Source organism: Sabethes cyaneus, chromosome 3 (assembly GCF_943734655.1).
Source record: "Sabethes cyaneus chromosome 3, idSabCyanKW18_F2, whole genome shotgun sequence".
In the NCBI taxonomy this organism is placed as follows: Eukaryota; Metazoa; Arthropoda; class Insecta; order Diptera; family Culicidae; genus Sabethes; species Sabethes cyaneus.
In genome coordinates, this window is record NC_071355.1 from 79,087,548 (window position 1) to 79,101,711 (window position 14,164).

Here is a 14,164-nt window from a genome sequence, read left to right on the forward strand (position 1 = left end):
ATCGTGGTATTACGCTGGTAAACGCCGCCTACAAGGTTCTCTCCCAGATCCTGTTACGCCGGTTGTCACCGATAGCACAATGTTTCGTAGGGAATTATCAGGCGGCTTTCATGGGGGCTCGCGCAACTTCGGACCAAATTTTTACTATCCTACAAATCTTGCAGAAATGTCGGGAGTACAACGTGTCCACTCATCACATCTTTATTGATTTCAAAGCAGCATACGATACAGTCGATCGAGACAAGCTATGGTAGATAATGCACAAACATGGTTTTCCGGACAAACTGACGCGAGCTGCATTGGATCGAGTGATGTGTTTCGTACGCATCTCTGGGACAGACAAGGTGACGATTTATCCTGCATGCTGTTCGACATCGCTCTTGAAGGGGTGATCCGACGAGCGGGCATCGAAACGAGAGGCACGATTTTTACCAAAGGTAACTTCTAGGCTTTGCAGATGACTTCGATATCATAGACAGCAACTTTGCGACGGCGGAGGCAATCTACGCCAGACTGAAAGCGGAGTCTAGGAGAATTGGGCTAAAAATAAAAGCGTCGAAGACCAAATACGTGAAAGGAAGAGGCTCAAAGGAAACAAACGCGCGCCTTCCACGGACGGTAACCCTTAACGGCGACGAACTAGAAGTGGTAGAGGAGTTCGTGTATTTGGGATCGCTGGTGACCGAGGACAACAACACTAGTAAAGAGATCCAGCGGCGCATCCAAGCGGGAAATCGGGTCTACTTTGCCCTTCGTAAAACGCTACGATCAGGAAACGTACGCCGTCGAACGAAGCTAACAATGTACAAAACTCTTATTAGACCGGTAGTTCTTTATGGAATTAAAACCGTGACGCTGCTCACGGAGGACATACGCGCCCTTGCCGTGTTCGAGCGGAAAGTGCTGCGGACGATATTTGGCGGAGTACAAACTGAAAGCGAAGAGTGGCGGAAGCGTATGAATCACAAGCTACAGGCACTGCTTGGGGAGACTCCCATCGTACATCTAGCAAAAGTTAGCAGGCTACGGTGGGCCGGACACGTCGTCAGGATGCCGGACGTAAGGATGCCGGACGTAAGGATGCCGGACACGTCGTAAGGGGTGCGACGAAAATAGTCCTCTTCAACAACCCCACCGGCACCAGGAACAGGAGGCCCAACGTACACGATGGCTCGACCAGGTCGAAAGCGACTTCTGAGACGACTAGGAAATTGGCGACGAGTGGTCCAAGACCGAATTGAATGGAGACGAGTGCTTGAAAGAATAAGAATTTATTACATTACAGAAACAACAAAATTGCAATGTTATAGAAAATTTTCCACAATGTTACAGTGTAATTTAACAATGTTATGTAAAAAAGTGGGAAATATCCACCTTCCACTTACTCTCAGGCTGCGTAACTACAACCTTGCATCGTGGCACCTTTACAAAACAATCTGGTTAATGTTATTTAACAATGTTGACTGCGTGTTTCGTAACAAATTGGTTAATGTCAAGTAACAGTGTTGACCGGGGACAGAAAAGAAAGCAGACTTAAAATAGAACAAAAGAAATTCCAGCTCAAGAAACAGAAAGAACGGCGAAAGAAGATAAAACAATTGGAAGAAGAAATGAAGCAAAAGAGTTTTATAGTTTTATAGTTTTGTAGTTTTCAAAAATCCGTTGAGAAATGGAAGCCAGAACATCCCTTTTTATCATATAATCTGGCTCATAGCCTCATAAGTAATTTTATTTATGTATGATATACCTTAATCTTCGATAATCTTCGATATGTAAAAATATGTTTGTATGTAGTAAGATAGTACAAAAAATTCTTTGATTATCACAATTCCAGCAGTCTGTGCGTATATACCGGCCAATAGGCAACGTTTAAGTCCGTGGGACAAAAGCTATCTTCAACCCATCTTTCGGTTTAAGAGTCAATTGAATAATTAACTTTGGTTCCGGTCCTGCTTCGGTAAGCCGGAAGTGCCGAATCACCTTCGACAGAGTACTTTTAAGTTCCAGCATAGCGAATTTTTGACCTAAGTAAATGTAGAAATTTGGTCGTTTAAAAAAACGTGTAGTTTTTTATTTCGCACTAAAATACCTATGCAATTTCGTGGTCCAGCGCTGAAGGGAATGTATGCGTAGGGAGATGATTGTTCCATAGTTCTTTCCGGGTTAAAACGTTCGGGATCAAACCGTTCCGGATCCTCAAAAAGTGCTGGATCACGGTGCATCAAAATGATGCCTAGATTGAAATTGGAATCCTCCGGGACCGTTTTTCCATCTGCGTATAAGTAAGGGTCATATAAAAATTCGAAATAGACACTCAGATTCTTACCGATTGTAGTTTTTTCTGTAAATTTACGACCAATTATAGGCACTGGTGGATACAAACGAAGCGACTCCTTAATTACCATTTCTAAGTACTTCATGTCTTGTAAGTTGCGATAAGTAACCGCAGTATCTAAGTTTGGACCAATGATTTCTGTCACTTCTTTGTAAACTTTTTCTTGAATGTCCTGATGCCGAGCCAATAGCAGAAGAGTAAAGGCAATTGCAATGGTTGTCGTATCATGTCCTTCAAACATAAAGGTGTCTACTTCTTCCTGAATTTCCTTGTCTGTCAATGGACGTCCATCGATAGTGGCTTGCAACAAGACGTCCAAAAACGCCATTTTCTTTTTACTTCCAATACTTTCGTCTCCATCGATGCCTTGATCACCACTTGCTAACAATTCTTGTCGCCGAGACTGTATGATTTTAGTGGTGAAGTCGTGCAGCACTTTGATAACTTTATCTTGACGTCTTCTATCGGGCGATAGATTGAAAAGGAAATCTGATCTTTGCCAAACCTTTACAAAACGACCAGCTAACAAGTAGCTTAATTCAGTGACTGCTTTAGCGTATTTCGATTCACTATCCGTCTGTGCGTTGATAGGAGTTCCCATAGCAGTCTCTGCAAAGAAACACTAAGTATTCAAGTACTGATCTGATCTGAGAACTTAATTTTACCGCAAATGATATCTAAAGCAGCCAGCGTTATGTACGGATAAATATTAACCAGCTGCCCATTTGCCTCCGGTTTTAACTTCCGTACAAGTATGCCACTTTGCCGATCAAAAACTTCAATGAACTGCTCCAGGATCTTGAAGTGAAAGGCCGGTGTGAGTATCTTTCGTTTGTTGAACCACTTTTGATCCGTGCTCAGCAACAATCCATTTCCAAGCCATGGCACGAGAAATTTATACAGTTCACTTTTGCGAATCAACTTCTGGCTGCTGAGAACGGTTTCCGAGTCACGCGTGTTGGTACAAAACAGAGCCAACTGAGTGCCGACCCAAACGCAGAACAGCTTACCGTAACGGACGTTCATCGAATAGATAAAGTTCAGCACATCTACGAAAAAGAGAAAGGAATGTTTGCTTTGGTATTTGATGAAATCGTATAATAATCATAATTTAGTTTATTCAAGGCACCGATTCATATCGAATGAATACTGTGGAAATATTATAACTAATTGCGGTCATAACCGAAAATGATTTACGGAGTCATAGTCATCTACATACTGCTAAAGGTCAGGCGCGAACTTTACTTATTAATTAATGTCTTCACTGTCCGAAGGCTATGTACGCTTTCTTGATTTATGAACTGATCAAGCTCAGTCAAGATAATGCCACCTTGAGGACTTCCACATACCTTTGCTTCCAAACGCTTGCTTTTGGGAAATAACATTATAAAAATAATTTAATACCTATGCTCTAAAATTTAGTTTACCAGTTATTTTTTCCGATGTAGTTTTTTCCATTCGCCAAATTATACTTTTTATTTTTGCTTCGCTATTCTGTTCAGAGTTTCCGTTCAGAATTTAAAGTAATATTCAGTCTAGATTCATGAGTGAAGGCACGCGGAACTTAGTTGACTTCTAGAACACTTACCGACTAAGTACCCGGTGTCTATTTCAGACAAACCTAATATTTACTTGAATCGATTGAAACACTATTTCCTTTTAAATCACATTTTATCGACAATTCCCATTCACTTCAAGCCTACCTTCGGGACTCTTGTTCAAATAGAGATAATAGCAACCGATGAGTGGGAATGCCGCCGGCCCAGGCCATTGATGGCCGTATTTCAGATTTCTGCGCACCAGCAAATAGTTGATTCCAAGTACTCCAATCAAAATCGCTGCAAACCACTCCAAAAAGGTCATTCTGCTGCTGCGTAAATAAAAACTATAACCACTGAACTGATAAAACCGGCTGACGCTACTAAACACTAATCGATTGCGAAAGATTAGAGTAAAACGGTCCTTTACGCGCTTATAGCGTATGAACTCGCCATTGGCCGGTTCTCGACTGAGAGAAACTAGGTTGCTGTTTAGAGTTAAATGTATCTGGAAATTCTTCTCCAGTATGTCGATCGGAATTGAGATAGGGTACTGGAGCAAACACCCACAGTAAATAATGCACGTGCCGAGAGATGCCACACACTGCTGAGTGAATGAAAATTGACACAGAGCAATAAACGAGAGAACTCCCTATATGGATGAATCACTAGTTATAGTTATAGGGATGGTGTAAAATCAAAACAAAATATTTTTATTTATCACTGCATTTAATTGAATTGTCGATCGACGACGAATTCAGAGGGTTTTATATTTTTTGTAACAAAATTGACGGTTCTAAATTTCATAAAAAATAAAATAAATTTAATGCAATCACTGAAAACAAGGAAGCAAGGATGTACAACTAAATCTAACCGAACTTAATGTCCGTTCGGAAGGAAAAAATCGCAAAAATTAAACACTTCATGTAATTCACAAGCTAAAACCAAATAGAATCTAATCATGTGGAAATTCTCAGTGATAGGGTAATTTATTTTTGCATTAAAATACTGGTGAATTACCAGCGGTAGCGATAATTATATCGAGAATACATTGTTCTTATGCTTATGATGTAGTCAATCTCGAAATTGAGGTTGAGCATATCAATGGAACGTAAATATAGTAGTGGGACTTGGGAAATTGACGATCTCAATCGCTGATTTCGATCCACTTTTAATGCATTATTCTCCACGTTATTCTAATTTTGGAAAAAACTTAAAATGGTGTATGTTACATTATCTTTTCCATAATGTTCTGTAAATTCTATTCTGACCTAAAAGTATTTTCCTAATAGATAGGGCATGTGCTGATTTTGATTTGCTAATTTTTTGTAAATTTGGTTTTCTTCGATTGCCTCACTTCTTCAATATCACATTTTATTTATTACTAGCTGACCCGACAAACTTCGTATTGCCACAAATTAACCTGTGTTGTACATAAATCATGAATCTCGGATGATCTTTGTCACTATCTCGAGTTTTGCAAGCCCCCCAGTGGGCGGCGCTTCCGACGGCGGGTCACCGGCAACACTCGCGACCGGCTCGTCCTGAATGATCTAGTGTTACTATAGATAGTTTTTGTGGTCTTGTTATTGATTAATGTTTTATGGAAGAGTCTCGAATTTCTCGAGTTGGATTAGTTTTTGAGTTTCGCAAAAATTTCTGTTTTATTTGTATGAGAGTCCATATCCCCCTACCACAGGGGTGAGAGGTCTCTAACTATCATAAAATAAATTCAAGACTCAAAAATCTCCTACATGCTAAATTTGGTTCCATTTGCTTGATTAGTACTCAAATTATAAGGAAATTTGTATTTCATTTGTATGGGAGCCCACCCTCTTAAAAGGGAAAGGGGTCGTAATACACCACAGAAAAAAAATTCTGCCATCTAAAACTCTCACATGCCAAATTTGGTTCCATTTGCTTGATTAGTTCTAAAGTTATGAGCAAATTTATATTTCGTTTGAATGGGAGCCCCCCCCCCCTCCTAAAAAGGTAAGAAGTCCTAATTCATAATGGGAAAAATGGTTGCCTCCAAAAACACCCACATGCCAAATATGGTTCCATTTGCTTGATTAGTTCTCGAATTATGAGGAAATTTGTATTTCATTTGTGTAGAAGCCCCCCCTCTTGAAGTGTGGAAGGATCCTAATTCACCGTAGAAAATATTTTTGCCTCCAAAAACCTCCACATGCCGAATTTGGTTCTATTTGCTTGATTAGTTCTCGAGTTATGGGGAAATTTGTATTTCATTTGTATTGGAGCCCCCCCTCCTAATGTGGGAAGAGGTCCTAATTCATCACAGAAAAAATTCTTGCCTCCAAAAACACCTACACGCCAAATTTGGTTCCATTTGCTGGATTAGTTCTCGAGTTATGAGGGAATTTGTATTTCGTTTGTATAGGACCCCCCCTCCTAAAGTGGGGAGGGGTCCCAATTCATCATTGAAAAAAAAATTGTCTCCAAAAACACACATATGCCAAATTTGGTTCAATTCGCTTGATTAGTTCTCGAGTTATGAGGAAATTTGTATTTCATTTGTACAGGAGCCCCTCCTCTTAAAGTGGGGAGGGGTCCTAATTCACCATAGAAAATTTTCTTGCTCTCGAAAACCTTCACATGCCAAATTTGGTTGCATTTGCTTGATTAGTTCTCGAGTTATGAGGAAATTTGTATGGAAGTCCCCCCTCTTAAAGGGAGAGGAGTTATAATTCCTCTTATAAAGAGGGGAGGGGTCTCAATTCACCATAGAATAAATTCTTGTCACCAAAAAAAAAACACCCACATGCCAAATGTTGTTCTATTTGCTTGATTAGTTCTCGAGTTAGGAGGAAATTTGTATTTCATTTGTACAGGAGCCCCCCCTCTTAGAGTGGGGAGGGGTCCTAATTCACCGTAGAATATTTTCTTGCCCTCGAAAACCTTCACATGCCTAAGTTGGTTCCATTTGCTTGATTAGTTCTCGAGTTATGAGGAAATTTGTATGGCAGCCCCCCCTCTTAAAGGAGAGAGGAGTTACAATTCCTCTTATAAAGAGGGAGGGGTCTCAATTTACCAAAGAATAAATTCTTGTCACCGAAAACACCCACATGCCAAATTTGGTTCTATTTGCTTGATTAGTTCTCGAGTTATGAGGAAATTTGTATTTCATTTGTATAGGAGCCCCCCCTCCTAAAGTGGGGAGAGGTTCTTATTCATCATAGAAAACATTCTTGCCTCCAAAAACACCTACATGCCAAATTTGGTTCCATTTGCTGGATTAGCTCTCGAGTTATAAGGAAATTTGTATTTCGTTTGTATAGGAGCCCCCCCCCCTCTTAAAGTGGGGAGGGGTCCCAATTCATCATAGAAAAAAATTTTGTCTTCAAAAACACACACATGCCAAATTTGGTTCCATTTGCTTGATTAGTTCTCGAGTTATGAGGAAATTGGTATTTCATTTGTACAGGAGCCCCCCCTCTTAAAGTGAGGAGGGGTCCTAATTCAACATAGAAAATTTTCTTGCCCTCGAAAACCTTCACATGCCAAATTTGGTTCCATTTGCTTGATTAGTTCTCGAGTTATGAGGAAATTGGTATGGAAACCCCCCCTCTTAAAGGGGAGAGGAGTTATAATTCCCCTTATAAAGAGGGGAGGGGTCTCAAATTACCCTAGAATAAATTCTTGTCACCGAAAACACCCACATGCCAAATTTGGTTCTATTTGCTTAATTAGTTCTCGAATTATGCAGAAATTTGTGTTTCATTTGTATGGGAGCCCCCCCTCTTAGTGGGGGGAGGGGTCTCTAACCATCACTAAAACCTTTCCTGGCCCTAAAAACCTCTACATGCAAATTTTCACGCCGATTGGTTCAGTAGTTTTTGATTCTATAAGGAACACAAAACAGACAGACAGACAGACAGACAGACAGAGAGACAGACAGAAATCCTTCTTTATAGGTATAGATTATTACTAGCTGACCCGACAAACTTTTTATTGCCACAAATTAAACTGTGTTGTAAATATATCGTGAATTTCGGATGACCTTTGTCACAATCTTGAGTTTTGCAAGTTTCTGGGGAGTTCATGGGTATTGTAATATACAAATTTTCCTCACAGTAAAGTAGAAAACAACTCCTCCCATTGCATAGCCTGATAAAATAAAGCGGATAGCATTTAAATATTCGCCATCATTACAAACCATTTCGCCGAATACCATTTTGCGGAACACCAATTCTCGGTTGACCATAACGCGGAATATAGAGTTTCGCAGAATACCATTTCGCGAAAAACCTTACGCGGGATGTACCCTTTCACAGAAAATCTTTTCGTAGAAAGTACCATTTCGCAGGGGTGACCCAACTGAAGGAAAGTAATAGAGGTCAGTAGATCTAGGAAAATAAACAAACCTAGATAGAGGTGATCTCTACGGGGGGCTGCCCCCCCGCAGTGGCCAGCACTCCCGACGGCAGGTCGCCGGCAACACTCGCGGCCTGTGGCCGTCTCGTGCTGGATTATCTAATGTTACTATTGATAGTTTTTGGTGGTCTTGTTATTGATTAATGTTTTATGAAAGAGTCTGAAATTTCTCGAGTTCGATTAGTTTTTGACTTACGCAAAAATTTCTGTTTTATTTGTATGAGAGTCCTTATCCCCCTTCCACAGATGTGAGGGTTCTCAAGCCATCATTAAAAAAATTCCTGCCCCTAAAACCTCCCATATTCCAAATTTGGTTCCATTTGCTTGATTACTTCTGGAGTTATGAGGAAATTTGTATTTCATATGTATGGAAGCCCCCCCTTCTAAAAAGGGAGAGGGGACTCAATTCATCATAGAAAAAAAATCATGCCTCCAAAAACACCCACATGCCAAATATGGTTCCATTTGATCAATTAGTTCTCGAGTTGTGAAGAAATTTGTATTTAATTTGTATAGGAGCCCCCTTACTAAAGTGGGGAGAGGTTTCAATTCACCATAGAAAAAATTCTTGTCTCCAAAAACACCCACTTGTCAAATTTTGTTCCATTTACTTGATTAGTTCTGGAGTTATGAGGAAATTTGTATTTCATTTCAATGGGAGCCCGCCTCCTAAAACGGTAAGGGGTTCTAATTCATCATAGAAAAAATTCGTGCCTTCAAAAACATCCACATGCCAATTATGGTTCCATTTGATTAATTAGGTCTCGAGTTATGAGGAAGTTTGTATTTCATTTGTGTAGGAGCCCCCCCCCCCTCTCCTAAAGTGGGGAAAGGTTTCAATTCACCATAGTAAAAATTCTTGTCTCCAAAAACACCCACATGTCAAGTTTTGTTCCATTTGATTAATTAGTTTTCGAGTTATGAGGAAATTTGTATTTCATTTGTATAGGAGCCCCCCCTCCTAAAGTGGGGAAGGGTCTCAATTCTCCATAGAAAAAATTCTTGTCTCTAAAAATACCCACATGTGAAATTTTGTTCCATTTGCTTGATTAGTTCTCGAGTTATGCAGAAATTTGTGTTTCATATGTATGGGAGCCCCCCCTCTTAGTTGGGGGAGAAGTCTCTAACCATCATAAGAACCTTTCCTGGCACCAAAACCCCTACATGCAAATTTTCACTCCGATCGGTTCAGTAGTTTTCGATTCTATAAAGAACATACGGACAGACAGACAGAAATCCATTTTTATAGGTATAGACTAGCTGACCCGACAAACTTCGTATTGCCACAAATTAACCTGTGTTGTACATAAATCATGAATCTCGGATGATCTTTGTCACAATCTCGAGTTTTGCAAGCCCCTCAGTGGGCGGCGCTTCCGACGGCGGGTCACCGGCAACACTCGCGACCGTCTCGTCCTGAATGATCTAGTGTTACTATAGATAGTTTTTGTGGTCTTGTATTGACTAATGTTTTATGGAAGAGTCTCGAATTTCTCGAGTTCGATTAGTTTTTGAGTTTCGCAAAAATTTCTGTTTTATTTGTATGAGAGTCCATATCCCCCTACCACAGGGGTGAGAGATCTCTAACTATCATAAAATAAATTCAAGATTTCCAAATCTCCCACATGCCAAATTTGGTTCCATTTGCTTGATTAGTTTTCAAGTTATAAGGAAATTTGAATTTCATTTGTATGGGAGCTCCCCTCTTAAAAGGGGAAGGGGTAATTCACCATAGAAAAAATTTCTGCGATCTAAAACTCCCACATGCCAAATTTGGTTCCATTTGATTGATTAGTTCTCGAGGTAAGAGGAAATTTGCATTTCATTTGTATGGAAGCCCACCCTCTTAAAGAAGGGCCATAACTCGCTTTCTAAAGAAGAGAGGGGTCTCAATTCACCATATAAAAAAATCTTGCGTCCAAAACCACTTACATGTCAAATTTGGTTCCATTTGCTTGATTAGTTCTCGAGTTATGAGGAAATTTGTTTTTCATTTGTATAGGAGCCCCCCCCCCCCCTCTTAAAGTGGGGAAATCCATAGAAAATATTCTTGCCTACAAAAACACCCACATGATAAATTTGGTTCTATTTGCTTGACTAGTTCTCGAGTTATGAGGAAATTTGAATTTCATTTGTATAGGAGCCCCCCCCCTCCTAAAGTGGGTAGGGGTCCCAATTCATCATAGAAAAAATTTTTGTCTCCAAAAACACCCACGTGCCAAATTTGGTTCCATTTGCTTGATTAGTTCTCAAGTTATGAGGAAATTTGTATTTCGCTTGTATAGTAGCCCCCCCCCCCATCTTAAAGTTGGGAGGGGTCCTAATTCACCATAGAAAATATTCTTGCCCTCGAAAACTTTCACATGCCAAATTTGGTTCCATTTGCTTGATTAATTCTCGAGTTATGAGGAAATTTTCATTTCATTTGTATAGGAGCCCCCCTTCCTAAAGTGGGGAGGGGTCCCAATTCATCATAGAAAAAAATTTTGTCTCCAAAAACACCCACGTGCCAAATTTTGTTCCATTTGCTTGATTAGTTCTCGAGTTATGAGGAAATTTGTATTTCGTTTGTATAGTAGCCCCCCCTCTTAAAGTTGGGAGGGGTCCTAATTCACCATAGAAAATATTCTTGTCCTCGAAAACTTTCACATGCCAAATTTTGTTCCATTTGCTTGATTAGTTCTTCAGTTATGAGGAAATTTGTATTTCATGTGTATGGGATCCCCCCCTTCTAAAACGGGGAGGGGTCCCAATTCATCATAGAAAAAAATTTTGTCTCCAAAAACACCCACATGCCAAATTTGGTTCCATTTGCTTAATTACTTCTCGAGTTATGAGGAAAATTGTATTTCTTTGGTACAGGAGCCCCCCCTCTTAAAGTGGGGAGGGGTCCTAATTTACTTTAGAAAATATTCTTGCCCTCGAAAACCTTCACATGCCAAATTTGGTTCCATTTGCTTGATTAGTTCTCGAGTTATGAGGAAATTTGTATGGAAGCCCTCCCCTTTTAAAGAGGAGAGGAGTTATAATTCCCCTTATAAAGAGGGGAGGGGTCTCAATTTACCATAGAATAAATTCTTGTCACCGAAAACACCCACATGCCAAATTTTGTTCTATTTGCTTGATTAGTTGTCGAGTTATGCAGAAATTTGTGTTTCATTTGTATGGGAGCCCCCCCCCCCCTCTTAGTGGGGGGAGGGGTTTCTAACCATCACTAAAACCTTTCCTGGCCCCAAAAAACCTTTACATGCATATTTTCATGCCGATTGGTTCAGTAGTTTTCGATTCTATAAGGAACATACGGACAGACAGACAGACAGAAATCCTTCTTTATAGGTATAGATTAGTACACGATTATTACATATTCATTATTTTTCATTTACAGTAAAATAATTTCCAATCAAACATAACTTTTGCAATTGCGTAATTTTGTCGTTATTATATTTTAAAACCCTAAATTTTTTCTATCAATTTTTATTTTACTTTATTCAAACATAGTCAGTTTGGTTTTACATTTAATATTTTTTCAGTATTTGTTGAATTTGTTTTAAAATTTATGTTAAAATATGTCAACTTTGTCGTATCTTTGAATGCTTATTATGTTTAATCTTTGTTATATGTATCTTGATGTTGAATGTTGCCGCCGTCGAATCATTTTTGTCATTGAACAGAACGCCTTGATCGTTCTCCACCAAATTTGGCACAAATATTTCCCGATATAAGGGAATCAGCTTTGGGGGTTTGACAAAATGAGGGGTGATCCCTATCAAAAGGGGGGACGTCCAAATAAGCAATAGGAGTTGCGTTTCTCTCATATTTAGACGGACTTGTTTTTCTTCCCATTGTAGGGATTTCCAGAAAGCAAACAGGTGCATAATTGGCTATGTGACAGAAGAAGGAGCTGACTGGGGAGAGCCACCGGGGAGACGAGGAACATCAGTATGCATCTATGTTCCGCCATAACTCCGGAACACCTGGACGGTTCTTCAACAAACTTGACACACATGTTTTTAACTAAATAAATTAACGCAAGGGGGTCGACAAAACGGGAAGAGGGTCTCTTACAAGGGAAGAGAAAGGTTCAAATGGGTAAAGAGGTGCATTTGGATCGATAGCTATTGTACAAGCGGCTGGGCAACAAGAGGGGATTTCTGAAAGGGGGAATAGGGTGGTCATTGATAAAGGATAGGTCCCAAAACGTAAAAAACTTTGTCTCGCTTTATACTTATAACCGAAAAGAAGACACATTTACAAGTGGTTGGGGAACAACAGGATGGGGTAACTGTCAAAGGGTAGACACATTGAAATTGAAACATTCAAATGAAAAAAGCGTTAAGTTTCTTGCATTATGAGAATTTTCGTGACTATAACAGATGTAGAAGTCGCTGAGAAACAAAGGACCCCGAGTCCTTTCGGGCAATCAGCTAGTGCTTCATAAATATGTAAACAAAGTTTTGTCAAAAGGTTTCAGTTCCTACCACAAGGGGCAGGTCGGCGACGCACGAGAGGCGTCCAGATTTACTTTTAATCAGACTTTACAACCTTAGTTATCACTGAGGTTGGTTACTCGATCACCACTAAAGTTGCTCGTATACCAGCTATTTAGTACCACGAGGAGATAGGGATAGGAGTTTCTGGATAAGATGTTCTTTGACATAAAGGGGATTGATAAAAGGAGGGTGCTTACAAAGCGGGGTGAGCTGTCCAAATGAAATCAAAGGGCTTTATTTTTTCATTATGTGAATTTTCGGAACGGAAACATGGGTATGAAATGGGGAAGGGAAACAAGCGGGAAAGCGACCAACATAGCTCTTGCCATCTCAAGCCCCAACCTAGCGCCTCCACGCGGCCATACCCGGTAATGCTCTATTGAGTAGCTAAGCTAGGAGGTGCGATGCTGGGTGGTTCCCGGCTGCCTGATTTCAAAACTGCGATTTCGGGCAGACGACTGAGCCACACGGCCAGGTAAGCCTAATATGGTATTCTAATGATTTGTTTCGTTTTAGCCCATCAAACACCTTATACTGTACAGTGAAAACTTTGGTCGTGAAAAGTTTAAATAATGCACATGGATATCACAATGAAAAATTAAATTATTAGATATTAGACGCACTGATGGAAACTCAAATGACGCAATTACATTTCATTCCACGGATTGCTGGTGAGATTGTTCTATTTCTCCTCATTTATGCTCCATTTCATTTTATTTTTACGCTTATATATTCCTTTTATTTTCATTGTCGTATCGTATTATCGTATATTATTGGTTACATGAACATCTATGAAGATTGCGTGAGTTTTTGCGCATCCTCTTAAAGTAGGTGTTCGACTAACGTACCCATTTCTACAATCGTAAGGACATGGCCAGGTGTATGGTGTACTTACGGGTACATCATATCAGCCACCCATGCTGTGTACGATTGTCTATGCTATGCTATGTGGATTTTTGGAACGAAAACATATGTACGAGTGGCTGGATGGAAGACAAAAAGGGGAGTGACACAGAGCAATATTGAGCACTCAGTGAATTGAAGTGAATTTGTATGTCATGAACAGAAATCCATATTTCATTATACATAAAACAATCTCCTCGAAACTTCCTAAAACACATCGCTTGAGCTTATAATGTGTTGGTGCTTTGTTATGTTTTCCTAGAATCACAGTATCTCATGGTAAGGTTCGTATTTTTATTTGCACGCATTTTCAAGTAAAATTTGATATCGGTAAAAAATGCATAAACCGCGAAAAGACACAAACTTCTAAATCGCAGCATAATATAAACTGACACTTTCCAATACCCTCCTAGAATCCTACATCCTAGCTTGCTAGAAGAGTAATTCTGTTATCGAGAACGCCAAATTCTACATACCTTCTGGTTTACGACGGGCGAAAATAT

The 14,164-nt window shown here is 39.8% G+C and overlaps 1 protein-coding gene across 1 annotated transcript; it reads right to left on the bottom strand.

Moving 5' to 3' along the window:
• Window positions 1-1,829: 1,829 nt before the first annotated feature.
• On the bottom strand, window positions 1,830-4,292 carry LOC128744043 (cytochrome P450 4d2). Its single transcript, XM_053840787.1, has 5 exons — window positions 4,039-4,292; window positions 3,001-3,384; window positions 2,327-2,944; window positions 2,090-2,272; window positions 1,830-2,024 (listed from the first exon to the last, which is right to left on the bottom strand). The coding sequence occupies exons 1-5, from the start codon at window positions 4,196-4,198 to the stop codon at window positions 1,870-1,872; spliced, it is 1,500 nt and encodes a 499-aa protein (XP_053696762.1). The 5' UTR covers window positions 4,199-4,292; the 3' UTR covers window positions 1,830-1,869.
• Between the last annotated feature and the right edge of the window lie 9,872 nt (window positions 4,293-14,164).